Raw genomic sequence first — 26,921 nt, 5'->3', positions numbered from 1 at the left:
TCTCTACATTTCTGTTTATTGAGACAAACTAATTAAAAGGCACAAACATGGGGCGTATGTTTACATGACATTATAACAAACATATACATTAAAAGTGTAGGAATGTGTTCTTTTTGCTACACAGGAAGTTCCTAAGCTTTTATATATACAAAAGTTGTACAATTTGATGTCCTAAGGTACAAAAGTTCATTTATAAAATTATTTTACACTAAATTCTATTATTTTCCCCCATTTTTACTATGTAGTCCAAGCCCCTAGAACCATTTTCACATAATCTGGACATCAGTCTAACCCCAGACATTTGCCTCAGAAATACGAAATATGTTGCTTTTACACTGACACGATGGGTATAAACACAAAAACAGTAGACTTCCACCCTCTCAGGCTTGCCAGCATCCCATTTTTAAAAAAATGAAAATATTGATTGCTATTGGATTGGCATCCTTGCTGAGCAAAAGCCCCTCAGTTTTTCCCTTCCAATTATTTCTTATACTGTCTTGGCTATAGGGTACGTCTTTAAAAACAAAGATTAAAAAGTGACTGTGACATGATAGCCTAAAAAAAATTGCTTCCCTAGATTTTCCATCCTACTTTATGTACAGATAAAATAAAGGATGTATTCTTGGGTATTTTAATGGGACTGTTTGGCAGGGAAGGAGAGGATTTCCCTTCACTGGACAGGTCAGTTAATGGGAAAAACCTCCACAAATCAATAACTATTTGTTAACACAATTAACTAAAAGTACAAATGATGGTTGTTGCTTCTTCTGCAAATATTTACAAAGTTGAAGAAATCTGCACAACACTTGATTAAAGGGGGGAACAAAAAAGGTAAAAAAATGAAACACAAAATAATAAGATGCACTCTCTTGGCTTGTCCTGAAGGGGCATCCTAACTAGTTAGTGGTTAGAATAAAAACTGTATACCATTTTATAATATAAGACAAAAAAAAATATTTCAGCGAACAACACCTGCTCTCGTCACATCAGCAGGTTCTGCTTGAGAGAGTGAGAATAGACACATGTTCTACCCAGCACTTCCACAGTCTTCAAGCTTAAAGCCATTTTTCCATGTTTCAAAGCTCTCTGTATGCTCTCCATAATAAGAGTCCCAGCTGGATTTCGACTAGACTGCATTCACGTAGATTTCAAATCCTATTCTACCAGCCACAGCTGTTCCTTGCCAAACATGAAACAGTTCTTCTTCTTTTTTTTAATATGCTGACTATTAGGTTATATTCCCTTAGGGTAATATGTCACTTACTATTTACATTTCCAAAATACCAGGTCATAATCCCTATTGTTATTTAGAAGTTAGAATGATAAAAGTTACCATATGCTTTGCATATCAGAGTTGGTATCACTTTTCCCATAGGGAATTCGGCCTGAAATCATCATATTCCCAAAAGGTAAAATGCATAATTACTTAAAATGCATTTTTTTAAAAAATAGGACCATGAAATGTATTTACTTAAAAAAAAACAACGCTACAATACTTTCTCAATCAGAGAGTCACAGAGCTGGCCAGTTAAGTGATTCATCTCCATACCGTAGTTATTGAAATCTCCATATATGGAGTCTTCTAGTGTTTAGATAAAGAGGTTTTTGTTTCATTTACAATTTCCTCAGTTACCATTAATGATAACTTTTCAAAAAAAAGTTTAGGAACTGGGCTGAGTTCTCATCTGATCTTCTTCAACCATCATTGCCAGTTTAAAGGAAAGAAAAAGCCCCAGAAATAAGTCAACAGCCAGCCAACTGAACAAGGATTGGATTATGGTGTTTTTTCCCTTTAAACTGGAGCATGATTTTTTTCTGCATCAAATGAGTTAGCCTGGTTTCATTACTATGAACTTTAAAAAGGTTAATTGCTCTTAAGGACTTGTTTTCTATTCTTCTTTTTAATACTGCATGAAGTTTTTGCTCTAGATTTTTTTTTTTACCAAGGGGGAGAGGTTGGCAATGCCTGGGGAAGGAAAGGCATGCTTTCCACAGGTCTCATGGCTATATTTAAAGGGCCAGCTAATGTCATTGGTGTTGGGAGATTCATTGGTGAGGTGATAGTAACTGGATGTGCGATGTTCACTGGAGCAGTAACTGAAGTTGGTAAATTGACAGGTGTGGTGAGTGTTAACGGAGAAGTCATGGACAAAGGGCTGGTTATGGTAACAGGGTGGCCTAAGCTCATTGGGCTGGAGATGTTAACTGCGCTCGAAACATTGGCAGCGCTTCTCATATTCATTGCAGCAGCCACGGTGACTGGGTTGGTGATCGTCCCGGATGCCACCGAGGAGGTTATGTTGAAGGGAGTAGAGAGAGTCACAGGCGTAGGGGCCGCAGTGGACGTTTGGCACAAGTTGGCAGCTTCTAGAAAACAAGAGAAGAGATGACACCAAAGTTGTGGCTTTACAAATGGACAGAGCAGAGAAGATTCCGAAACACCAAAAGGACAGTCCTTAGAATAGATTTTGATGCAAGCTTTTGCAGTGCCAGTCAGCCTTCTCTTATCTACAAACCCCTTTCCCACTGGACATTTTAGACCTTTCCAACTCTAGCCCATTTTGCTGACAGCTTATGCCACAATAGCAAAAACATACAAATCACAATGCAAGACGCTTATCAGCAATTAAGGGCTTGCAGACAAGTTAAGAAGCCTGTGTCTCATGTATTCTGGTAAACTGGCAAACTTTACATTTTTAAAAAAAATAACAATGAATATATTATGTTCTTTAATAGTTTATATTAAGTTTCTGTTCATTATACAGTAACAAATATTCTCAAGCAGAATACTCTGAAATGTGATTATTAAACACTAATTCTACAACCTATAATATCTTCAGTCATGCAATTCATCTGTGTTCAAGACATCTGGCAATTTTTAGTAATAAAAAGAGGGGGATTTGTTCATTAAAGCAGCACAGTATTAGCAGAAAGTCCTCTGAAGAGGAATATTATAAGTAGAGAGAGTGTACATACCGAATGGTACGTACTCTATAGCCTTCTCAAAGTTGTACTGACATTCTGTGAAGGTTTTAAAAAGTCATTATTAGGGACCGATACACAAAGCTAATTTTCACTATTACCTGCTTTATTTCATTTTAAAATAAATTTAACCACAACTCGTGGAATCATTCAATCAGTGTAGTTATTTTAGTTATTGTAAAACCCCAGCCAATATGATGAGTGCAGCAAACCCCACCAATCAGGTAGCTTTAGCCTTGATTAAGAATGGATTCCCTCTGGAAACAGAAAGAATTCGGCTCATACTGTATAACACCAAGGGCACTCTGCCACTACTTGAGCTAGGGACAACTGGAAGCTGTAAAGTTAGCTACTTTTATATATCAGCACCACCTGCTGGCTATCAATAAAATACTCGTATTCCCATGGAGTTGGGGAGGGGGGGAGGAGAACTTCTGGTATTAGGAAAACCAGTGGCAATTGGGAATCTCAGCTTAAATCAATAAACATACAATAAAAGCCATCCAAGTCAATTTGGGGTACATTAGATCATATTTACCAGGTGGCAACAACATGGTTTTCGTGAGAGGCTAGGCTACTGACTCCAGTGCATGTAAGAGAGCAGGATGTATTTACGAAGACCAAGAGAATGCAGGTGGTGCAATGAAAGGGAAGGACTGGGGTACTTCTCATTGTGCTGAGCAATTATGATGTTCAGTATGGAAACTGCAACCTTGTACCCCAAAATACTTTCAAGGGGGAGAGCTGAAAGTCCAACCTTATAATACAAGCTATATAAATGTATCTGACCCTACCTTGCTTGACCGAAGTTGGCCTCAGAGTGTGTTGACTTTCTGTAATCAAAATTGGGAGGTGGAGGAAAGGTGTTGCAATTAAGCCATTCAATGATACATAATTCTAGTTTTCCCTTTCCCATAACATCATACAGATTGTATTTGAGCATGTGCACGATTAAAAGATCTAGCTCTAAAATTCTGGCATGGTGTCAGGTGTTTATGCCTAGTATGTTTTAAAGGCTATATTCACACAGCCAACTAAATCAAGTTACCAAATTAACCCATTTTCTAAATATTTTTCTTAACAAATGAGCAGCTAGCCAAACAGCCTGGGTTCACAGCACACCCATACAGACACACAACTTTTCAAAATAAGCATTAACTGAGCTTAGCAACCAAGTTCTGATTTGGTTATGCATGGCATGAGCCTGATTGTATGAGAAGATCAATGCAGCATAGTTCTTTCAAGCCTGACCTGCAGGGCCTCTCCAATGGTTGTTCCAAATCGAAATTATTTTTTGATCTCACAATGCCAGAGCAGACTATTTTTCAGTACCACAGTTCTGAGTTGGTTATACTTGTATGAGCCCGACTGTATGAGAAGACCAATGCAGCATTTAAATATGCTCCTTAGAATACTGAGCATATATAATGGTACTCTATATAGTAACTCAAAACCAGGACCCAAAAATTCATTTCACATTACAGGGGAAATAGGTGGTGCTGAAGGAATTTTATCTGAAAGCGAGAGGGAAAGCAACAGCAGTAACGTATATAAGCTTCAAGATGCCAAACATCTCCCTTGTGTGCTAGGAAGCCAGAGCAGGGACAGCAATCAGATTTACTGCTTGGATTTTGAGCAGTTCGTGCTGCAACTGATCTCTGCCTTAGCATTTTACCATACAGCTATATGGTGTAGCCATTAGGTTGCTAGACTAGGACTTACACGTCACCCACAACTATGTTAGCTCACTGTGTGTCTTTGTACCAGCTCTTATCTCTCTGTCTAATACATCTCACAGGTTGGTAGTTGGAGGAGAGTGCTATATATGCTGCCCTGATCTTCTGGTGAAAAGGTGCAATATCAATTCAACAGGTAAGACTGCTGAGCCTTCCACGCAAGGGAATCAGAATCTAGCAAAATTAATAATGCCCCTTCTGCTTTCCAACCACCCTTCTGTGCTCTCTTCATGCACCCTCCATTAGGATTCCTTCAGTGATTAATTCTCTCATTTTCAGAAATTACGCAAATGCTTATTCTGCAACCACATAAAAGAACATTTCTTATATGCGGTAGAGTTTTGGTCTATCTTGAGGAATGATCACTGCCAATCATCTGCAGGATCCCAGGCTCTCTTCCACCACCAGTATTTTTCTCCTTAAAAAAGAATTTTTGAAGGTCAGGGCTGAACTGTGGGGTCCTTGGTGCTTTTCTGAGCTTAGTTAGAGTCTAACACTGATGATGTTAACTAGTTGGTAATTAAACGTCTGCAAGAAAGCAACCAAGCTCAGAGAGCACCAAGGACCACACTTTTTAAAAAAAAGTTGAAGATGTGTTCTGCTCCTCGGGGAGCTGAGTATTCTGTAGGTCAGCTCTACTTCCTGCTCCAATACCAGCTTCCTGAAAATTGCTGCTGTGCATGCAGAGAAAAACAGGGACCAAGCTGCTAAAACTCATCATATGCATCAGCAATAGAATGAAAACACACATTTAGAAGAATTAAGATTCATAGCTAATTTGAAAAATGAATGGAAACTCTTATAATTCAGTATGGTGCATCATGTGTACTTAAGCAAACTGGATTTGAACTGCAAAACTCCAGGCCATAGAACTCACCAGATGGCTGTGGTCCAGTTACATTTTCAGTTTAAACGTGCAACAAAAATAAGCCATAAGGTAAGAGATTATATGTTTGTGGATGCTCTAAAGATTGCCACATGGAAGGGATTCATTCACTGATGGATTCAGCATACCAAGCAATCTCAACTTTTTAATAAAGCATTCAGAGAAGACTAAGCAAGTTACTCAAATCTATTCATGTAAGTTTATTATAAGCTTCTTCAAAATTCTAAATTTCAATCAAGGGAAGGGGCGAGTGGTGCAGAGAAGAAAAGCCAGGCGGTTCCTTCTGAATTCACATTTCCTTGTCACATTTAACACAAACATATTGGGCTCAGTAATATCCTTCCATACAACTCCTAAAGCAGTGTAGCTTAAGACTGGTAAAACAACAAGTCCATCGACTTGTTAAAAAGGTAAAAATTAAAACAAGGCACCAAATTCAAAGGGTGGAGAATGCTACAGATCTCTAATCTGCATAGTAGACACTGGATATATGCTACTATACTTGTTTTGAGATTCTTTGCAATGAAAAGTGATATCGATTTACTACAATATAATAAAGATAAATGCTATTTTAAACACTGACTTAGATGCTTTTGTAAAAATGGCTATAGCAACAAAAACTGCTTATTTTATGTAAGCCATCAAAACACATATAACTCTCCCCTTCCCTTGATATGAAGAGAACAAAGACACATACATGCATACACAAACACACAATTTCCATATGAAATTCTAGTTCTCTCCCATTCTAATCTCTATTGAACATCTTGTCTTAAAAGCAAATGGGTCCTAAAAAGGCAACAAAATGCTACCAACAGAAGTCACCATAAGGGAACCCTAGCAAATTTTATTTGTAAGAACAAACAATAGTTAAAGCAACATTATAAAACTGCAATAAGACTGGCATCAAGTTCAAGAATCATGGAGGTTGGATGTCTTCTAGCCAAATTAAAGTGTTTTAGGAAAACTGCAATTTATCCCCCTTATGAAGAATTATAAACCAGTTTAAGTGTTCAGGCTTCCTTCAAACTGTAGAGAATTTCCTCTATGGAAATTCTGTGGTAAAATGGCCCTATTTGTATCGGACTGAAGTGCCAATGAGCAACTTAAATTGACAGCTAGGATTTTAAGTATCGGTTATGCACAAAACTGATTAAGTAACAAGAAAAGCCAGATCCTCTAAGAAATCATGCTCCCAACTTGAAAATAGGGCAAGAGATCAAAATTTTGACATTAACAATGGGCAACCTGGTAAGCCACAACATCTCCTGGCCTGGCTTTCATAAAGTAACTGCTTGACATAATCAGGAAGTAAAAATCTATGACAAGCAGGCAGATCACCACAATCACCAGAGATTATCAAGTAGCTCTTATGCATATTTACAGAGTATGAATTGACTCCATGTTTCTTGCAGGATATACCAGTCATTTATACCAGTGTTTCTCAACCTTGGCAACTTGAAGATGTCTGGACTTCAACTCCCAGAATTCCCCAGCCAGCATTTGCTGGCTGGGGAATTCTGGGAGTTGAAGTCCAGACATCTTCAAGTTGCCAAGGTTGAGAAACACTGATTTATACATATGCAAGATGAACTCCCAACAGCCTGCTGCCATCCATTTTTACCTTTCTTTCTTGCTTTAACGGCTTCTTCCCATAGTCTCAGAGTCTCAACTTGTTTTCCAGGCCAGTTTGTGACATGTTGTTGCTGTGATTGCTGCTGCTGCTGCTGCTTCTGATTGTTGCTCTCTTCATTCATACAAGCTGTTCCAGCCACATTATTTTTTTTAAGAAAGATGCAAAAATACAAATGGGTGCAAATTAGAATTTTCTCAGTTAGAAAGAAACTTGAAATTAAAAACCACATTTTACTGACTTTGAACACAATATTATTCTCCCCCTAATAAACAACAAAACAAGTTAGTTCAGCACAAGAACAGTAAGTTTTTGGATGTTTGTTTGTCATCAGAAGGAAATTATTAAGATATAATCCCTACTGAAGTTTCAACCAAATCTATAAAACTTAAGAGTCTGCCATGGCTGAAAGACCTGATAATTAAATGGAGCTACAGAAATGTAATACTAGAATCTATCTTATTCATCTCAAGCTATAAACAGCAGGTATTTTAAATATTCTAGTATTGATAAGAGGGAGTGAGGATGGGAGAGGGAGTTTTAATATCTTTTATTTTATCTAAATTGTACAATTTTTAAGGCAGAGTGATTTTACCCTCTGCTGAGACACATCTTAGTTTCAGCCATAGAAGACCAACTGCATTTTAAGCACATTTAAGAAGAAAAACTGAATCCCTATCATGAAATCTACTGCTGATGTTCCTTGACAAACGTAGCTTAACCCTTTTGTACCCATGAAGGGTTTTAAGATGACTTCTATTAGAAGGGAAACATAGGTAGTCCTTGACTTACGACCACAACTGGGACCAGAATATCCATTGTTAAGCAAAGTAGTTGTTAAGTGAGATACACCCGATTTTATTATCTTTTTATTTTGCCATAGCTGTTAAGTGAATCCCTGCAGTTGTGAAGTGAGTCATGTGGTTATTAATCAAATCCAGCTTTCCCCACTGACTTTGCATGTCGGAAGCCAGTTGGGAAGATCACGTGACCTTGAAATGCTGCAACTGTAGTAAATACATGCCAATTGCCAAGCGCTGGAATTTAAATCCTGTAACTGTAGAGCCAATGCAATGGTTGTAAGTATGAGGACTGGTTATAAGTAAGATTTTTTCAATGGCATTGTAATTTTGAATCTTTACTAATCAAACAGTTGTAAGTCAAGGACTACCTGTAACTGCTTTCCTTCATGTAAATGTATACTGGGACTACATTTCTGTAATATGGATTTGCCCTAGCCCTAAGACACAGAGGAAAGGAGGATGTAGTTGTTTCTTCCATCATGATCACAGCTGTTGCTACAACAAACAAATGGGAGGTAATAGGAAGTTTCCACCATAAAAGCTAATATTATTCAACAGAAAATGGAATGCAAACAATCTTTAAATATGTTATCAATCTTGCAATTACTTTAGTATTAATCAGCATACTAAAACATATCAAATTTAAACCATGACTACTCACACGCAGGAAGATGTAGATTTTCTTGCTTGAAAAAACCAAATTCTGCAATGTGAATGAAACAGCTCTGTTTAATTTATTGTACTAAGTCTGAGTAATAAGATACAACTTATATTTTAGATATGGAGAACCTGAAATTCCTGTCAAGCCATGAAGCTCATGAAATTGATTCAGCCTAACTTACCTTCCCTGGATTGTTGCAGGAACAAAAGATATTCGGAACCAAGATCTGAAAAACTTAGGAGAGGAATGGCAGTTTTGGGAAGGGATAGTTCAAAACCCTTCACATGAACTTTTGATTACATAGATTCCTTAATATTGACTTAATATGTAAACAGTTGCATTTTTCTTAAGCATAAATTTATATTGTTTCATCTATGTTTGGGCAACCATGGAAATAGGGCTGAGATATGAGCCAAAAAGTATCCATTTACACAGATGCTTTCATCAAACGTGATCTGCATAAGCACAAGAAGAGGATGACACAGCTGGCAGACACGTCTTGTAGGAAAGACTTAGGCAGCAGGTGGCAGATGTCTTTTGACATGTTCTATAACTGGAAAAAAGCTAGCATACAAGAAAAAATATTCTATTGTAGGTGGATTCCTTTGCCATAATTGTAGTTGCAGAACAGCTAAAAAAAAACATGTTCCTTTAGGTACACAGACTATTGTACTGCCTCATCTCTTTACTGTCTCATTCTATTGCATTCAGCAGCCAGAACTCATTCTAATTCACAAAAAACCTAACCTTCAGAGAATGCCTGACTAAACACTAAGCAAAATCAATACACAATCTAGTTAACTGTTTACAAACATAGGCTAGAATTCTGCAAATTTTGAATATAATTCTAATCTACTTTTAGGAGAACCCATGGTAAATGCATCCATAGATCTTCTTGTTGTATTTGCCACCGCTTACTATTTTGTTTGCTTATACAGATAGTCCTCGACTTACAACCACAGTTGGGATGGGAACTTTGGTGCTAATTGATGTGGTCATTAAGCAAGTCATTACATGACTGGACTGAATTTACAACCATGTGGAGTTCATTCAGCACATCATGTAGTCCTTAAGCAAATTGAGCTTTTCTGTTGTTTTTTTTGTCAGAAGCCAGATGGGAAGGTTGCAAAGTGTGATCACACGACCATAAGACACTGCAACCATTGTAAATGTGAGCCAGTTGCCAAGCACTCAAATGGTATTCACCTGACTGTGCAACAGTCATAACTTTGAGGGCAGGTTGTAAGTCACTTTTTTCTGAGGCTGCTGTGACTTCAAATTGTTGCTAAATAAATGGTTGTAAATTAAGGACTATCTGTAGTATGATCACATTTGGGCTTCTAGTTTAGGGATTGAAGGAAATGGAAGACTTCAGAAAGGAACCAAAGTGAACCAAAGATACCAGTCCCATCTTATATGACCTAAATCATCAGGGTCCCCCACCCACCCACCCACCCAACAATTGCATGTGCTACATTGGAGGGCAAAAACAGTTTTTGTTAAAAAGGTAGCCACTTACTTTTATTGATGCCTTGTTTACAGGTATTACAATTGATACTTTGGCTCTGCCCATGAGTCTTTAAGTGGCTGGTAATATATGCTGCACTCAGAAGTTTACCACAGATATTACATGACACTTTTCCTTCGTGGCGCACCATGTGAGTCCGCAGCCTGTCTTTGGTAGCAAAGGCAGCTGTGCAGGTCTACACAGAAAGAAACAGAAGTTCTAAAGCAGAATTCTCATTTACTGAACACTACCTTTAATAGTTAACTGTAAGTGCATGATAAATACCTTGAATTCCCCACAAGAAATCTCTGCAGAGGAATGTAGTGCCATTCCATTAAAAACTCTGCATTTAATGCACCCCAATAAGTACATGAATATGACATAATTAAACAAGTAGGTGTATTGCTCCCACAATAATAATGCCTCTCACTCCATACAACTTTTACAAACTATAAACTAGCAAACCTAAATTTGGACTCTAGTAGTACACAGGAAAAATATTTTGTGTATGTATAGAGGGTCAGGAAGAATCATGATTAAGTGATCTTAGCAGAACAAAGTTTTTGATCTGGAAGTACTGGACTATAACATTACACGAACCTTACTTAATTAAAATAAATACAAAAATGCTTTAATTCTCACACCGCAAATAATTATTATAATAAATTGATGTATCACATAACTCCCAGCAACTCAATTTAACAATTTACAAATTGTTAAAACACATAAAATAAGTAAGTGTAAAAGAAACAAAAAAACAAAGATAAGACAAAATAAACCCAGATGTCAACTGTCCTTACCTAACGGATGAAGAGCCATTAGCAATACTATTTAAACTACTCTGACCACCTTCAATGCACATATAGCCAGATAAAATTAAATTGACCATACTAAGACATAGCAGCATTTTTCTAGATGTTGGGATTAAATAAACTATGTGTAAGAGCTGAATATTACTCAGGTATAAAGAGAACCTTCCTTCCTTAAAGCAAAGACAAGTACACTAATCAGGTTGACAGGGTGTTTTTATATATCCTAGCAGATCAAGGTAATCTCCCATAACAATCTCCTGATAATGCCCCTGGACAAGATTTTCTTTTCCATTATTCAGTTACATTTAAAAAATCCAAAAACAGATTGAAAGTCATGAATCACCCTTTCTTTTAAATCAAACCATTTAATGGCCAAAATGAGTCATCAGGAACCAGCTTAGAAACACAATTATAAAGCTAAACAGAAGTGGAATAATTTTTTTTTTAAAAAATAACTTTGTACATTATTAGCCCACATTAAAAAATGCTAGCCTGCCTAAACAAGTGCAGAGTCTGACATTAGAGGCAAAATGACAAGCCAGGCAAAGGAAAAATAACAAACCAACAGATAGGCACTCTTTTGGTAACCAGAGAACTCTTTACTTTTTAAAAGAGAAGCCGCAGTGGACCAGGTGGCAAAGTAAGATAGGCAGAGCCCTGAATTAGAGCAGAGCAGAGCAGAATATAGAATACAAACTAGAATAGACTAACAGAATTGGAAAGGATCTTGGAGGTCTTCTAGTCCAACCCTACACCACTTCAGACAAATGGTTATCCAACCTCTTCTTGAAAACTTCCAGTTTTGGAGCATTAGCAACTTCTGGAGGCAAGCCATTCCACTGATTAATTGTTCTAACTGTCAGGAAATTTCTCCTTAGTTCTAAGTTACTTCCCTCCTTTTGTGCATTTTCACCTTCAAAATTACTGTGAAGTCCACTAGCCCTCAGGCATTGAAGGGGAAACTTCCAAGGGCCACTGATCGCCTACCCCTACTGTACACCTAAAAATAATTCTGGCCTCCAGTCAATAGTTATGGACTCTTCTTTAGGTCCTAGTAAGACTCTACAACTAAAACAGATTGTCACTATTAAGTCCAGAATTGTTTGGCTTGATACAAAAGCTACTGAAATTATCTGGTAGCAGCCACACTATGGTATCTGAAATGAAACTTCCATCAAAAGACTTTCTATTTTTCTGAAACTTCTACTACTGTCATTATTTACAATTTTATTACATGTGGTTTTACATATTATTTTTTGGGGGGGGTGTTTTAAACTGAGGCAATGTTTCTGATTGTTAGTTGTTCAAAGGCTTTGGGAATGGGCAGTCTATTCTAAAGGTAAAGGATATAAAAACAGAACCCTCTTCAGGTTTTCACTGGAACAGGCATGGGTTTGAAACAGTTAGGAACATAGAAGGCCATCCCCTACACATCCCTATATCCCACCAGATTTCCTCAATGCAAGCTATGAAGAGAAACTGTGTTCATCTTCTTTTGTGTAAAGCTCTGAGGCCCTTCTCCTGGTACTTCAGTGAATGAAGTCTAGAGTAGTGGCTGCAAGGAAGGCTGTATTTCTGAATGGGGCACAGGCTTACCGTGTACCCACGGAATTCTATTTCTACATGAAAACTTTATTATTATTATTTACTTGGTTATTTTAGATGTCATTACTATAGCTCATTATTCACAAATACTCCATATACTGTAAAGCAGATTTTAGATATTCTTTATTGTTGCAGTTTACTTTATTTGTGTGCTAATCATTGTTGTGCTTCAGCTTTCCCCAGTCAGGTGCCTTTCAAAATGCACTGATAGAAACAACTCTCATTATTATAACCAAAATACATGCACACTGGATAGGATGAAAATAGTCCTGACATAATCACCTAGGTTTTGTATTTCCAAGAATAGGGTGTAACCAATTACCTGCTTATTTCTTTTTCTTGAGGCATAGAATCAAGGGACCTTGGAGGTTTTCAAGTTCAACCCCTTGCTCAAGTCAGGAGAACTTATTCCATCCCAGACAAATGGATATCCAATCTTTTTTTAAAAATCTCCAGGATGGAGTACTAGTAACTCCAGGAGAATGCAGCCAAACTCCATCTCTGGCCTGAGGTAACCCATTTTGCAAACTTTGGAGGATCTTTCACTCCATTTTAGAATGGACCTGCCACATTCATAAATATTTTCTACCATCATTCTTCTTTGGAGGGGTGTTCAATTTTAATAACTTACTAATGAAGAGGTTTTTTTAAACTGTAAAACTTGCAATTATTTTGTAAAGCTTCAGCTGGCTTAGTAAGCATCAGTCACAGTTCACGTGTGACTTCCTCTGGTCTCATAATTTTTTCAACCTATTCCCAATAACTCCTTCTGATTCTTACTTAATCAAGTTCATGGGGATAATGCACAGGCTGGGGCCTTTATTAACTTCCAATGTATTTTTTAATGGATAGTCTTCTGAACCAAGCTCACTTACTGCAATTTCCTTATCAGCAGAAGCATTTGACCCCTGTCTTTCTTTCCTGACTTTTATTGGCTTTCCAGAGTTGCCTATGATTCTAGTATTTCCTGCTGGTGTCTGACCATATTAATAAGGCCCAACCCACTCTTTACCTTTTATAGATTAGCTATGTACTGTCCAAGGGTCATAATGGGGGCTAATATTAATACTTGGCTCTGAACCTTCACTTTTATTGAATGATGTCTAACTTCAGAGTTTACTAGAGTCCATTTGGGTGTCTTAATAAGCTAAGCAATACAGATCAATAAAAAAAAAATCTTACTTGGCATTTGAAAGGTCTCTCTGTAGAGTGAACATGCTTGACATGACAACTTAAGTGATCAGGTCTGTGGAAAAAGAAGGAAAGTAGACACAAGAAAGCAAATTGTTACACAAAAACAGAATTAATCAATTATTCAATCCAACATCCTGCCCAAGAGAAATTTCCAAGTTACACAAACCTATGATCTTATCTCTTCTGCAAAAATTTTCATAATATCACAAAGCTTCAGCTACACATGGGAGTTTCCTGTAATTATTGTAAACCTCCCCTGAAAAATCTAAATTGATAAAAATTATCTTAAGGGCTGTTAGCCATTTAAAATGGGAGATTGTCCAAGCAAAATGGAGGCTGTTTGACTCAACAACACTGCTAAATTAATGCCTTACATATATAGTAATGCTTAACAAAAAGTGCTAAAAAAAGTCCTTATACTTTCACTACAAGCCAAAGGCCAGCTACATAATGTACTTTTAAACAAGCAGTTATTTCCCACCATTAGCAAAGGCTGACTGCAGATTTAAATGCAAATATACTTCTCCTGGTGTCCTCTTCCCCAACTCCATCCCCCCATCCCCATTTCTTACTTTCCTATTCTAATTCCTCCCACCCTCCCACCCATCGCGATCGCGGAATGAAAATCCAATACTTGAGCTCGCCTGGGATTTTCTACATGGTACCTCGAAAAGCCTTTTCCACAAACACCACAGGTGTACGGTTTGGTGATGCCACCCTCATGAGACCTCACGTGATAGGTCATGCGGTCCTTCCTTTTGAAGCGCTGATTGCAAATTGGGCACTCAAAAGGCTTCTCATCCGAGTGGGACAGCTTGTGTCTGTTTAGGTGATAGACATCCCGGAATGCCTTGCCGCACATCTCACAGGCATGGTTCTTTTTCACGGGCTTGCTGGGCTTCTTCACAGTCTGTGTCCCTGGCATGGCTGTGGCACCGGCACTACTGCTTGGGTTGGTAGCGGAGGAAGACGTCGTGACTGTTGAGAGGATGCCTGCGATGGTGGAAACCAGCGATGTCCGGCTGTTGTCCCCTGCAATGGTGGAGATTAGGGGCACCATTGTGGCAGGGGCTTTCTTTGGCCGTGACACCAGCTTTATCCCAGTATGACAGGATTCGTGGCGCCGCAAATGGTAGCTGTCCCTGAAGGCCTTGCTGCAGTATGTACATACAAAGGAGGTTTTCGGCTTCTCCTTTTTAATCCCAACAATGGCATCTTTTAGTGTTTCGGGTGGGGGTTGAGGTTTCTGTGTTATCGGCAAGGGTAAAATGGGCTTCTGGTCAGGAGGTTCAACAGCTGAGCTCAGGAGAGGCAGCAAACTATTTTGTGCTGCTTGCTGCTGGTGATGCGATGCTTCATGCGCCTGAAACCAAACATTCATACTTTCAGAAGTGGGGGATGCAATGTGCAGTTGATCAGCAGAAAAAAACACACAACTTAGCAATCTACAAACACAGATTCAACATATAACTCTGACTTAAAAAGAAACTGAAGGCACTTAAATTCTACATTCTTACATTCAAATGTTTACCATACAAATTACACCTTCATTTTTTAAAAAGAAATTTCTAACTAGAAACCAAGAATGATCAAAGTAAACTTTTGCACGTACTGTATTAGCGCTCCACTCTAGCCATCCATCATCTACTCCACCAAAATCAAATTTTCGGTAGCCTTCAGGCTACATAAGACAAAGTTAAAATATCCATGAGGAGGTTAAATGCAATCAAAATAAAGATAGCAATAACAAGATCAGAAAGAAAATAACAATAAACAGAAAATAAAACAAAAAGATGGCATCAGGTAAGGCTTCTGTAACAACTGTTTTTAAGTTTCCAGAAAGCCAACGGAAAAAAAGGTGGCCTGCCTGTCCTCCCCTTGTTCCAAAGCTCCAGTGCTGCCACATAAAAGCAGTGTCACTCATCTCAACCCCACAAATCTCTTGGAAAGCTAGGATTACAAAATGTTTCTTCCCAGCTTTCTCTTTGGAGCTGAGGTAATCAGATGCTAGCCCTTATAGAACATCAGCACCCTGAATTGTACCTAGAAAACTATTCCGTAGCTTATGCAGGACCCAGAAAATCACTGTTAATAGAAGTGAGCACCAGTAAGCATGAGGACTCCAGCATTCTGGGCTAGCTGCAGCTTCCAAGCGCTCTTTAAAGGCAGCCCCATGAAAAGTGCATTGTAACAGTCAAGTTGGGTAGTGATGACAGTGTGAGTTATTGTGGCCAAGTCCTCTTACCCAGGGGCAATTACAATTGGTGCACCAGCTGGACCTAGATATAGGCTTATCTGGCAATACCTCCACTTGATGAATCAGGAACCATAAGCCCAGAAGGACTCCTGAATTGCAGCAACAGAGAATTCCAATGGATAAATAACCCTATCATACCCAAATTCAGTTTCAACCTTTCCTCTTCCAACTGAATCTTAGAGCTTCCAGGCATCATCACAACAGCATCTGTTATACTGTTGAGCATCACAAGGATACTGATACTATCATACCTTGAATTGCTGGATGATTTCATCCAATAGCTTCTTGTTAAAAAGCAAGGAGTAAAGAACTTATTCCTGCAGCATCCCAAAAATTAGGGGCCCCTCGGCTGATCTCTCATTCCCTTCTTTCACATACTAAAACCACCCACTAAGGAGAGAATGGAACAAGTACCAGACAATTATTCTTTCCCTACACCGTGTAGGCAGTCCTATAAGACACAATCGTCGGCTGTATCAAAAGCCACAAAAACTATTAGCAGGACACATTTCCTTCCTCCAGATCCCAACATATCAAAAATACAGGTAGTCCTCAACTTACAGCAGTTCATTTAGTGACTGTTCAAAGTTATGACAATGGGGATAAAAATGACATGACCATTTTTCAGAGTTATGTAGCATCCCCATAATCATATGATCAAATTTCAGATGCTTAGCAACTGGTTCATACTTATGACTATTGCTGTGTCCCAAGATCATGTGATCCCCTTTTGCGACCTCCTGACAAGCAAAGTCAATGGGGAAGCCAGATTCATTTATCAACTGTAGTGATTCATTTAACAACTGTGGCAAGGTCATAAAATAGGGCAAAGCTAACTTAACAAATATCTCACTTAACAACATAAATTTTGGGCTCAATTGTGGTTGTAAGTCATGAAATACCTGTAAATAAAAAGTGCTCAGCAAAATCAAGCAACTCTTTAGATGACCTCCGCTGAAACCCACGTCGACATCTTCAAGCTTAGCTAATGTACTTTCAGATTTATTTCAGTTATGAACAATACCGTTTAACAAATGAATCTTGTTCTAATATACACAACCTTTAGTACAGACAGCCAACAGTTTGTGCACACCTTTTCATAAAATTATCTCCCTTGGGAAATCCAGCAGAATCCAACCTTTTCTATTTTTAGGAAAAATGTGAATATAACTTTTCAGAAGCCCATCTTCCACTGATTTAATGAAGACAAAATGCTCCATAGTCAACAGAACTAGCTATGTTCTGTAGTGAATATAGATTACAGGGAAATATAAAATGAACTTTTAAAAAATATATGACATTTGCTAAACATTATGAAGGTCAAGATATTCTGGTGTTCCACAACTCCTACACTCAAAAACACTTAGAACTCATTGTTGACCATCAACGATGTAGTAGGCCAGAAAAAGATCCCATGATCTTTTTTCTTCTCAAAAAATATTGAAGAAAGAAAAATACGACTCACGTGCGAATGTTTTCATTTTAAATGAAAATTGATAAAATGCAAACTATGTTTGGAGATATTTATACCAAGATTAACACATGAAATGATACAGAAACTAATTTTCAGGAGTCCATAATAAAGTAAAAACTGTTTTCAATAATAGTACTTCAGATTCAGAAAATGAGACCGATTAGACAAAATCTGTATTCTGAATTTTGACTCCTGAATTTTTTTCATCTTCTGACAAATCAGTGCTTTTTGTACTTAATACAATAACAGAGTTGGAAGGGACCTTGGAGGTTTTCTAATCCAACCCCCTGCTTAGGTTGACCCCTATACCGTTCCAGACAAATGGCTATCCAACATCTTCTTAAAGACTTCCAGTGTTGGGGCATTCACAATTTCTGGAGGCAAGTTGTTCCACTGATTAATTGTTTTGTCAGGATATTTCTCATCAGTTCTAAGTTGCTTCTCTCCTTGATTAGTTTCCACCCATTGTTTCTTATTCTACCCTCAGGTGCCTTGGAGAATAGTTTGACTCCCTCTTCTTTGTGGCAACCTCTGAGATATTGGAAGACTGCTATCATGTCTCCCTGGTCCTTCTTTTCATTAAACTGGACATACCCAGTTCCTGTAACCGTTCTTCATATGTTTTAGTCTCGTCCCCTAATCATCTTTGTTGCTCTTCTCTGCACTCTTTCTAGAGTCTCATCTTTTCTACATCGTGGTGACCAAAACTGAATGCAGTATTCCAAGTGTGGCCTTAGCAAAGCATTATAAAGTGGTATTAACACTTCACGTGATCTTGATTCTATCTCTGTTAATGCAGCCTAGAACTGTGTTGGCTTTTTTGGCAGCTGCTGCACACTGCTGGCTCATATTTAAATGGTTGAGGATACAAAGTTTAGAGTACACAGAATTCTTTGTTTTACCACAGCTGGGTGGTTTTTTTTTGTCTTTGATGTTAACTTTTTTGACTGTCTTGCTTCTTCTTAGCAAGCAAAAACAAAATCTGTTGCTAGAGTTCAGAAGCTGTAATTTATTTATAATTAAATTACTTTAAAGCAAGTTCAATCAATAACATTTATAATTATTGTATTTCAACACCAAACATGTTTACGAATCTATCGTTATGAATAGAAGTACTGCACATTTTTCAATTCCTTCTCCCATAAAATTCAGAACTTTTTCTGCTTCATCAAAATTTCAAGAGTTTTTATGTAGTTAAGTAGGCAGTTTTTTATCTGAGGGCAATGTCTTCAGAAGGTTGAAGATGGCAGATGGAGTGATAATAAACTGGAAGAAATCCTTGCTGTATTGAGACACAGCTAGATTTTTACTCTTTTCTGTAGATTTCAGAAAAATAGTATCTTTTAAAAAATATTATAATAAAGGTATTTGAGGATTACACTATAGTATGTGTTACCTGATGGGAGCCAGATTACAATTTTTAAAAAAAAGGGCTTAAAAGCTATTCTGAAGGTCATGGAAAGCAGTCCAGAGACTCAAAACTGAATATTCCTGTCTTTTGTTATTTTTATTCTATTCCCATTTTATATCTTAATCCGAGTATAGACACCCCAATTCTATTTGTCTTTCTATTTAGTTTGAGACAATGAGTTATGGTACAAATCTGCACTTTGTGGGGAAAGACATAGACATTCTTAGTAACTCAAGTGTTCTCAGAAAGATAGTCTGAAAACTATTAAATCTCACATCTGCTTTCTTAAGTGAGAGCATTTATAAATTATACTCTTGGCAACTTAAAAAAATAACAATTTTCACTTATAAACAAAACCATGGAGGAATCTCCTTTTTTTCTATTTAAAATAAAAACCAATCCTCAGCCAAAGAACCCCAGATGATACTAGTTACCTAATTTTACCCGCAGTGATTTCCCCAATAAGCCACTTATTTTCTAAACACAGGAGCTCATCACAAAGGGATGTGGTAAGGTGCTCATTACAGCAACCCATCTTTTGATTCCCTGAGGGGAGCAATTTTTGAGGTAATGACTGGGTGTATTTCACGATATTCAACATATTACATGATCTCTATCTTAATGACAGACTATTTGGTTAACTACAAGGTACGAATAGAATTATAAATACCCAGTTTACTTTATTAGATTGTGAATACATAAGAAAGAATAGCACAATGATAGGCTTTAGCTTCTATAACAAATCCATGAAACAGCCTGGTTGTAACCACAGCTAGAGAAACAAAGATTTTCACAAATATTTACAAGTAGCTTATAAGTTTCCTTAAAGTTAATAGGTTACGGTACTGTATGCTTCATGCAGAAAACCAGGCTGAAGACTTGCTAAAGCTCTCCCAGAGTCTTGCACTATATGCATCATCACAAGTTAGTTTTGAAACACTCCATTTCAAAAGCAGTTTATCATGAAACACAGAAGGCTTTTGTCTGACAAAAACTGATTGAATGCCCCACCCCCGCCAAGCTACTTAAGAGTTCTTTGGATCCCAGCCCCAGCCTACAACGTGCAACTCTCTCATGAGTTGCATTTCAACAGGATTTTTTCCACTTGAATAGTCTGAACTAAGTCAAATAGCTCATGCTTTTTAGACACGAAAAGACCAGCTGGTGATCCATAACATGATTTGCCAAGCTTCCACAATCTATTACCCACACTATAAGACAGGAAATGGCAATTGAGTGATTTTGCTCTTCAGCTTTTCTGACTAGTCTTCTGTCTTTTGTCTTACAACATTTGTGCATGAGAACAGAGATGTGGAAATGAAAAAGCATTTCTAGCCAGGACCCAGGACAGCTGAAAACAGGTTTGTCTATGCAAAGATATTTTCCCTGTATTGGGATCAAAATGTCCAGATGCTTTTAATTTGGCTATTGTTGCTATATACTACTTAATTTTAATTCCGCCAACACCAGTACTGTTAAAATTAAACACTTACTAGAGATGGGAGAGATGTCTGCAAGCTGTTTTATCCTTTTAAGTGCAAGTAGCTGTCAGAATAGGCGCTATACTGAACTCTCAAAACCTATTCTTGCTACACAGATCATTGTTGCCTTAGAAAAATAACAAGATCTGCAAGCATAGCCTGCATTTCAAAAAACAAGTGTATTTGATAGCATGAAAGGTGAATGGTGACCAGAGAATGACCCCAACACAAGGTTCTACTTTCCATGAGGATTTCACCTAAATGATTCCTGCAACTAGCTTTATGAGCAATAAAACCAATACAGCCAAACACAATGCTGAAAAGTAAACTAAGATTGTAATCCCCTTTATTTTCTTATATATAAATATAAATACATACATACATGCATATACACACACACACCACACACACCCACACACCCCGTGTTTTCCCCAAAATAAGACAGGGTCTTATTTTCTTTTGAGCCCTGAAATAAGCACTTGGCCTTATTTTCGGGGAGGTCTGATTATTTTTGAGGTGCAGGAGGCGGTGAGCGTGGTCACCTCATGGCTGCTGCTGTGTTGCAATATTTTCAGGGAGGGCTTATTTTAGCACATGCGCTCAAAAGCCCAATTGGGTTTATTATCCAGGGAGGTCTTATTTTCAGGGAAACAGGGTACATGCATACACACACATATACATACTTATATAATTAGAAAATATATAGCAGAAAATAAAGGGGCATTATACACACACACACACACACACACACACACGGGCAAGGTTCAAAGAGCCATTTGTAGGCTCTTGTGTGTGTATGTTTGCCTCAAATCTTTACTAATGCCATAACTCATATTGATACTTTCCATTATAAAGGTTATATGCACATTGACCCAATCCCAAATTGATCCCTCTTAGACTAGTTTGAGTTACCGTCAAAGATGCCACCCTTTTACTCCAATTTATTCAGTATACTAAGAACTGGATAAATTATTTTGCACATGAAACTGAAACATTACAATAAAAATTGCTGTCATTCATGTACTACAACCCTATTGCCTGAAGTTGCCAGTTTATTTTGTCTAATGGCAGGCAGGCATTATTTGGACAGCTCTTGCTTCCTAAAACGGAAAATTGTTAACATGTAACCAATTCTAAAAATCTTGTTGACCTTTATGTTATGCCCTATAAGGACATCTTAAGAATTAATCTGTAAATAAATGCATTTAATATGTTTGAAGTATAAATATTCCTTTGTGTCCTGCCCTCTCTTGTAAAACCAAACCTATCTAAATTAAAAGGCATGATTTATTTGGTGTATTTATATATATATTCCATACTTCTTGGATTTTTATTTTATGAATGAGAATTTTATAATAAAACAAAATCCTGTTTCATGACCTAGAGTAGAAATATTTGGCACTACAAACTTCTGTAGCTAGAGGCAAAGTTTTCTGCATTGTATTTTGATGTCAGAGTAGCTAATTAGCATTAGTGAATCATATCTTGAATGAGCTATTAGACACATGTCTTATTAACATGCAGCCTGAACTTTCTAGGCAACTTAAATACTGTTTTAAAACACGTTAATTCTGTTATAATCCAGAAATATATTTCTTTAACTACCAAAAACTATACGAAGTATAAGGAGGCATAATGATTAATAGAGTTTGTAATTTTAAACCCAATGATCTGAAGATGACTTTTAAGAACTGATTCTAACATTTTTACCCATTTACTGTAGTGGAGAATGAAAAAAATGCAACATTTCTATCTATTATAGCTTTTCAAAACAAGGTTTGTCAATATTTTCCAGAAAAGCACCATTGTAGCCCACCACAACCCACATTCTGTCAAATAAGTGGTTATTTTAAAAAAAAATTCCACCAAGGATTCAGAAAGGATAGCCATTACTTCCTAATTCATGCAATGTTCTCTATAGAGATTAACAAAATTCAGAATTTATCAAATAATTACACTCTTCTGCACTATACATATACTTCATAATTGTTAATAATAGAACATTTCATGCCTACTGTAGGTAGTTAAGACACACAAACTTTGTATGGGTTACAAGATCAAACAAATTTTGTTTTCAAGATCATGTTCTAAGCCCGTTTCCAGAGACTGGGCACCTAAGCAAATGACTCATCTTGTACTTGGAAGACTTTTGCTTTTAGAAAAGAAAGACTGCAGTGCATTCACCTCAGATTTATTCCTCCAATTCATGTTTTCAAACTGGAGTCATGCTTTGCATTTTAAAAAGAACAGAAAACTAAGTGGGCAAATGACGCAAACTCATAATTTGTAGGGTATTATTTTACCTTCAGGAAAGAGAAGAGGTATTGTAATTAGTATACAGTTTCAAGCTAAAAAAGGAAAATGTATTATAACCTAGCTTCTCATCTGGCTTGTAGATTTAAAGACAAAGTAATCTGGTATGCAGCATTCCTTAGAGAAAATTGATGCTTCCAAATGACTCAACTTGCAAGCTACCTACCATCATTTTTATTTTATTTTCTAGAATCCTTAATAGTTCTTAGCAGTCCTTTTTGTAAAGAAATCAAGCTTAACTTGGACAGGCTTTATCACTTAGTAAGTCCAAATTTGATGAGAACAATCTCTGGAATTTTCTCTTGAGCAAGTATTTTTTTTAAGCTCAAGCAAAAAAACCTGAATGTGTTTTCTTTCAAACTACCCTATCCATCATCTCCACCGTCATAAAATCACTTCTGTCCCAATATTAATTTTAATTTGGTTTCAGTAAACAGCGTCATTTCTCTGAATTGTCAAAACAGACTATAATCTGTATCTAAGGAATAACTTCAGCTATATTTCCTAAAATGACTGCCTCTGAATATTGTCTGTTCTTAAGTTGAAAATGTTATCAAGTTATCAAGCAAACAATCACATAAAATAATTTAAAATAGACATGTATGTAGCATTTCCCAGAGTTGCAGCAAAAAGAAACAGGAAAACAAATGCTTTAATGTGACAGATTAGCAGAGGAAAAATAGGTTAAAGGCTAAAGAGGATAATATAAGAGAGCAGAACAAAAGACAAATGAGTAGATAAAGTGACTGTTTTTAAAAGAAAGGATAAGAAGATACAATGAAGCATCTTGATACATGTTTATAAAAAGGGGAAAGGAAGACAAAGCAGTAAACCTAGAACTGCAAAGCAGAAAGTGGTAAGAGATCATCTCTTTAAGAGATGAGTACACCAAGGGGGGAAAAAACAGCAAAATTAGAAGGAAGCTGGCATGAAAGACAACACTGTGAGGAGCAAAAGAAAGTAATGGTAACAATGACATCTTAGGAGGAGTTGGGGGGCGAGTACAAAAGCAGAGAACATAGCAGAAAAAAATTGGAGGACCAAGTTGTAAGCAGTGGAAGAGTCTAAATTTGTCATGCGTAGAGATAAGTAGCGGACTTCAAAAATGGAAGACAACAGGAGGTAGCAATGGAGACAAAAGTAGAATACTGCATTCAAAATAAAAGAACCATTATTCTCATGAACAAAGATGATGAAAAGAAAATACCATAAACAACCAAGAACTTGTTTAAAAAGTGACAATCAAGGGTAACATTATGTGCAGAAGGCAGAAAATGTAGCAGCAGAAATTAATTCCAGGGTGACTAAGTCTAATATGGTACAGATCATCCCCTACAAGCTCATGTGGCACCTTAAAAGCTAATGGGAGTGCCAATGATAGCAATTTGATGGGAAACAACTGCAATTAAAAAATAAGGAAGCATGCAAAGTAAACAGTAAAAGTAAGTAAAAGAACTAAGAGGGGAATGATGCTTTAATATGAAGTAATAGAAGCATCTGGTAACAAGGACATAATTCAAAGCAAACATTACTGCAGACTGAAGTAAAATGTATAGAGAATCTCATAGCGTGTAGCCGCAAGGGAGGGAGTCAAGAATCCCAGAGAAACAAGGAAAGACAATGATAAAGCTGCCGAAATACTGGAGGAGAGAGAAAATAAGCTGCTTGAAAACACAAGATGGAGAGAGACTCCAGCAAGCTGAAGTGTGCACAGAATCCCATTTTGCAGTACATGGGATAAGAAAATAATTCTGAGTATCTCACTGAAACGTTGAGAGGGAAGAAGAAAACAGAGTGGATGTAGGAGCAGGAGAGTAATATACTGCAATCTATTCCTTCACCACCACCCATGAATAGGGACAGAAGAAACAAGGAATGCAGCAAAATTTTGAGCTGAGGAAAGAGTAGGAAGAAAATCTCCCACAGTGGGAATTTGATGAAATCGCTCTAAAGAAACTGAAGGGCAGAAAAATCTGTTTTTTTAAAAAAATGCAGCAAGGAAAAAAACAAAGCGGCAGGGGCTGGAGAGCAGGGTGTAAATAAGCCCCATAAATAAAATTAGTTGCAACCTTTAAACCAAAATTAAAAGGGGGGAGAGGGAGAGAGAGAGAGAGAGAGAGAGAGAGAGAGAGAGAGAGAGAGAAGAGAGAAAGAAAGAAAGAAAGAGAGAGAGAAAGAAAGAAAGAAAGAAAGAAAGAAAGAAAGAAAGAAAGAAAGGAAGAAAGGAAGAAAGAAAGAAACAATCTGTTTTTTCTCCCCCTCCTTAATAAAAAAAACCCAATCAGGACAAGACTGGTCCAAGTCTCCAACCCTCCCCCCCCCAATAATCCCAAACCACAATAAGAGCATTATCATCCTTTTTGGTGAACACGAAACAACAAAAAGAAAGAAAAAAAAAACCCGGGGAAGTAGTTTGGCGGGGAACGGCCAACGCTTATTGGGAACAAAGCTTTAAAAAAGTAGACAAATAACCAAAAACAAAAAAAACAAAAACCCACACACAAAACACACAGCCCCATCCCAAACAGCTTAACTCTCCCCTCTTTTTTTCTGCCCCTCCAAGAGGAGGGAAATAACCCCCCACAAACACACAGTCCCGTCCCAGACCACACGGCTTAACTCTCTCCCCCCCCCTTTTTTTCTGCACCCCCCCCTGAGGGAAATAACCCTCACCCCATAAACACACATACACAAACACACAGCCCCGTCCCAGACCACACGGCTTAACTCTCCCCTTTTTTCTTCTCCCTCCCACCCACCCCCCAAAAAAAGAAGGGGAGAAATAAACGGGGGTGGGGAAGAGGCCGCTCTCAGTAGTTTTGCGCGCGTGCAAAGGTTGTGCGCGCGGGGGGGGGGATGGCGCTGAGTGAGGAAAGCAGCTATTTATGGGGGGGGGAGACAGAGGGGGGGAAAGAGGGAGAAAAAAAACCGCGCTCCCGTTGGCCTCCCACGGCGCTGGCGAGCGCAGCCCGATTCTCCTCCTCTTCCTCCTCCCGCTATTTCTCTCTCTTCTCTTCCCCCCCCCCCCGTCTGCGCTGCGGGAGGGAGGGAGGGAGGGAGGGGGCGGCAGAGAAAAAGAGAGGGCGCCCGCTGCTGACAGAGCCAGCCGGATTCCTCCTCAGGCGAGGAGGCCTAAGCGGGGGGGGGGGGGACGCTGGCCGCCTTCGGGGGGGGGGGTTAAGAGGTTGGATGGTCGGTTGGTGTTCATGTTGTTCTGAAGGCGCCGATAAAAGAAAACCGAGGAGAGAAAAAAAAATCAAAATTAAAAATATTTTAACGGTCGGGCGTTGTTCTCTCCCCCTCACCTGAAAAAGGAACGCGGTCCAATTGGCCTCCATGGTTTTGCGGCCGGGAGAAAGGAAGGGGAGGGGGGGAAGAAGAGGAGGAGGAGGAGCCGTTCGTAGGAGGAGGAGGAGGAGAAGAGGGGGGGGTTAAAAAATAAATGTCTTCTCGTCGCTCTCTATATAAATGGTTTCTCCTCAGGCCCGGCGGCCTGGTCCTGGTGGCGGCGGCTCCTCGCCGCGCTCGCTCTTCCTGCCTTGCTTAGCTGGCTCGCCCTGGGCCGCGCGCTCTCCCCCGCCCGCCCCCCTCCCCGCCTCCCTCCCCCGGGCCCCCAGCTACATGGAGCCGACAACAAAGCACAAGCGGCGGCGGCTGCCTCTGCTGCTGCTGCGGCGGCGGCGGCGGCGAAGGAGGCGGAGGCGACTCAACATGGCAGCGCCTCAGCGGCCGCGCTTCCGCTAACCCTCGGGCCGTACCATCGCCGCCGTCGGGGGTGGTCGTGGTAGGAGAGAGAGAGAGAGAAGCGAGAGAGCCAGACAAGACAAGCCGCGGTGGGGGGGGAAGCAGGGGGCCCCCGTTCGCCCGCCTCTCCACTGCCTTCCTGGCGGCGCGAGGCGTGGGGGGGCGCGCGGCAGGGGGATATTGCGAGGCGGGCGCCCCCGTCGAGGCTGAGAATGGGACGGCCCGCTCTCCTCAAGCGGCTGAGGGGGATTATAAAAAAAAAGGGGGGGGGTGAACCGCGCTGGAGCCTCTTTTGAGCGCTGGGAAAGATGGAGGAGAGGGTGAAGGCCGAGGCTGGTCCCTCAAACTCACCACCACCACCACCACCCCTCCTCCGCCCCTCGCTGTCGCTTTGAAACGGAGCGTGCTCTCTTGGGCGGGGG

At 38.9% G+C, this 26,921-nt stretch overlaps 1 protein-coding gene across 3 annotated transcripts; it reads right to left on the bottom strand.

Moving 5' to 3' along the window:
* Window positions 1-26,327, bottom strand: VEZF1 (vascular endothelial zinc finger 1). Of its 3 annotated transcripts, none has more exons than XM_014065936.2 (9): window positions 26,061-26,327; window positions 14,464-15,182; window positions 13,808-13,871; window positions 10,221-10,404; window positions 8,702-8,743; window positions 7,229-7,366; window positions 3,777-3,815; window positions 2,977-3,021; window positions 1-2,367 (listed from the first exon to the last, which is right to left on the bottom strand). In XM_014065936.2, exons 1-9 carry the CDS (start codon window positions 26,091-26,093, stop codon window positions 1,940-1,942), a joined length of 1,692 nt encoding a protein of 563 aa, XP_013921411.1. In that variant the 5' UTR covers window positions 26,094-26,327; the 3' UTR covers window positions 1-1,939. The 3 variants fall into 3 exon arrangements, with proteins under 3 accessions (XP_013921411.1, XP_087573267.1, XP_087573268.1); XM_087717141.1 differs by having other exon boundaries at window positions 14,485-15,182; window positions 26,061-26,326; XM_087717142.1 differs by lacking the exon at window positions 2,977-3,021.
* Between the last annotated feature and the right edge of the window lie 594 nt (window positions 26,328-26,921).

This window comes from Thamnophis sirtalis, unplaced genomic scaffold (assembly GCF_051295495.1).
Source record: "Thamnophis sirtalis isolate CommonGarterSnake01/CBP01778 unplaced genomic scaffold, rThaSir2_p1.2 scaffold_6, whole genome shotgun sequence".
Classification (NCBI taxonomy): Eukaryota; Metazoa; Chordata; class Lepidosauria; order Squamata; family Natricidae; genus Thamnophis; species Thamnophis sirtalis.
This window is presented reverse-complemented; position numbering and strand designations above follow the sequence as displayed.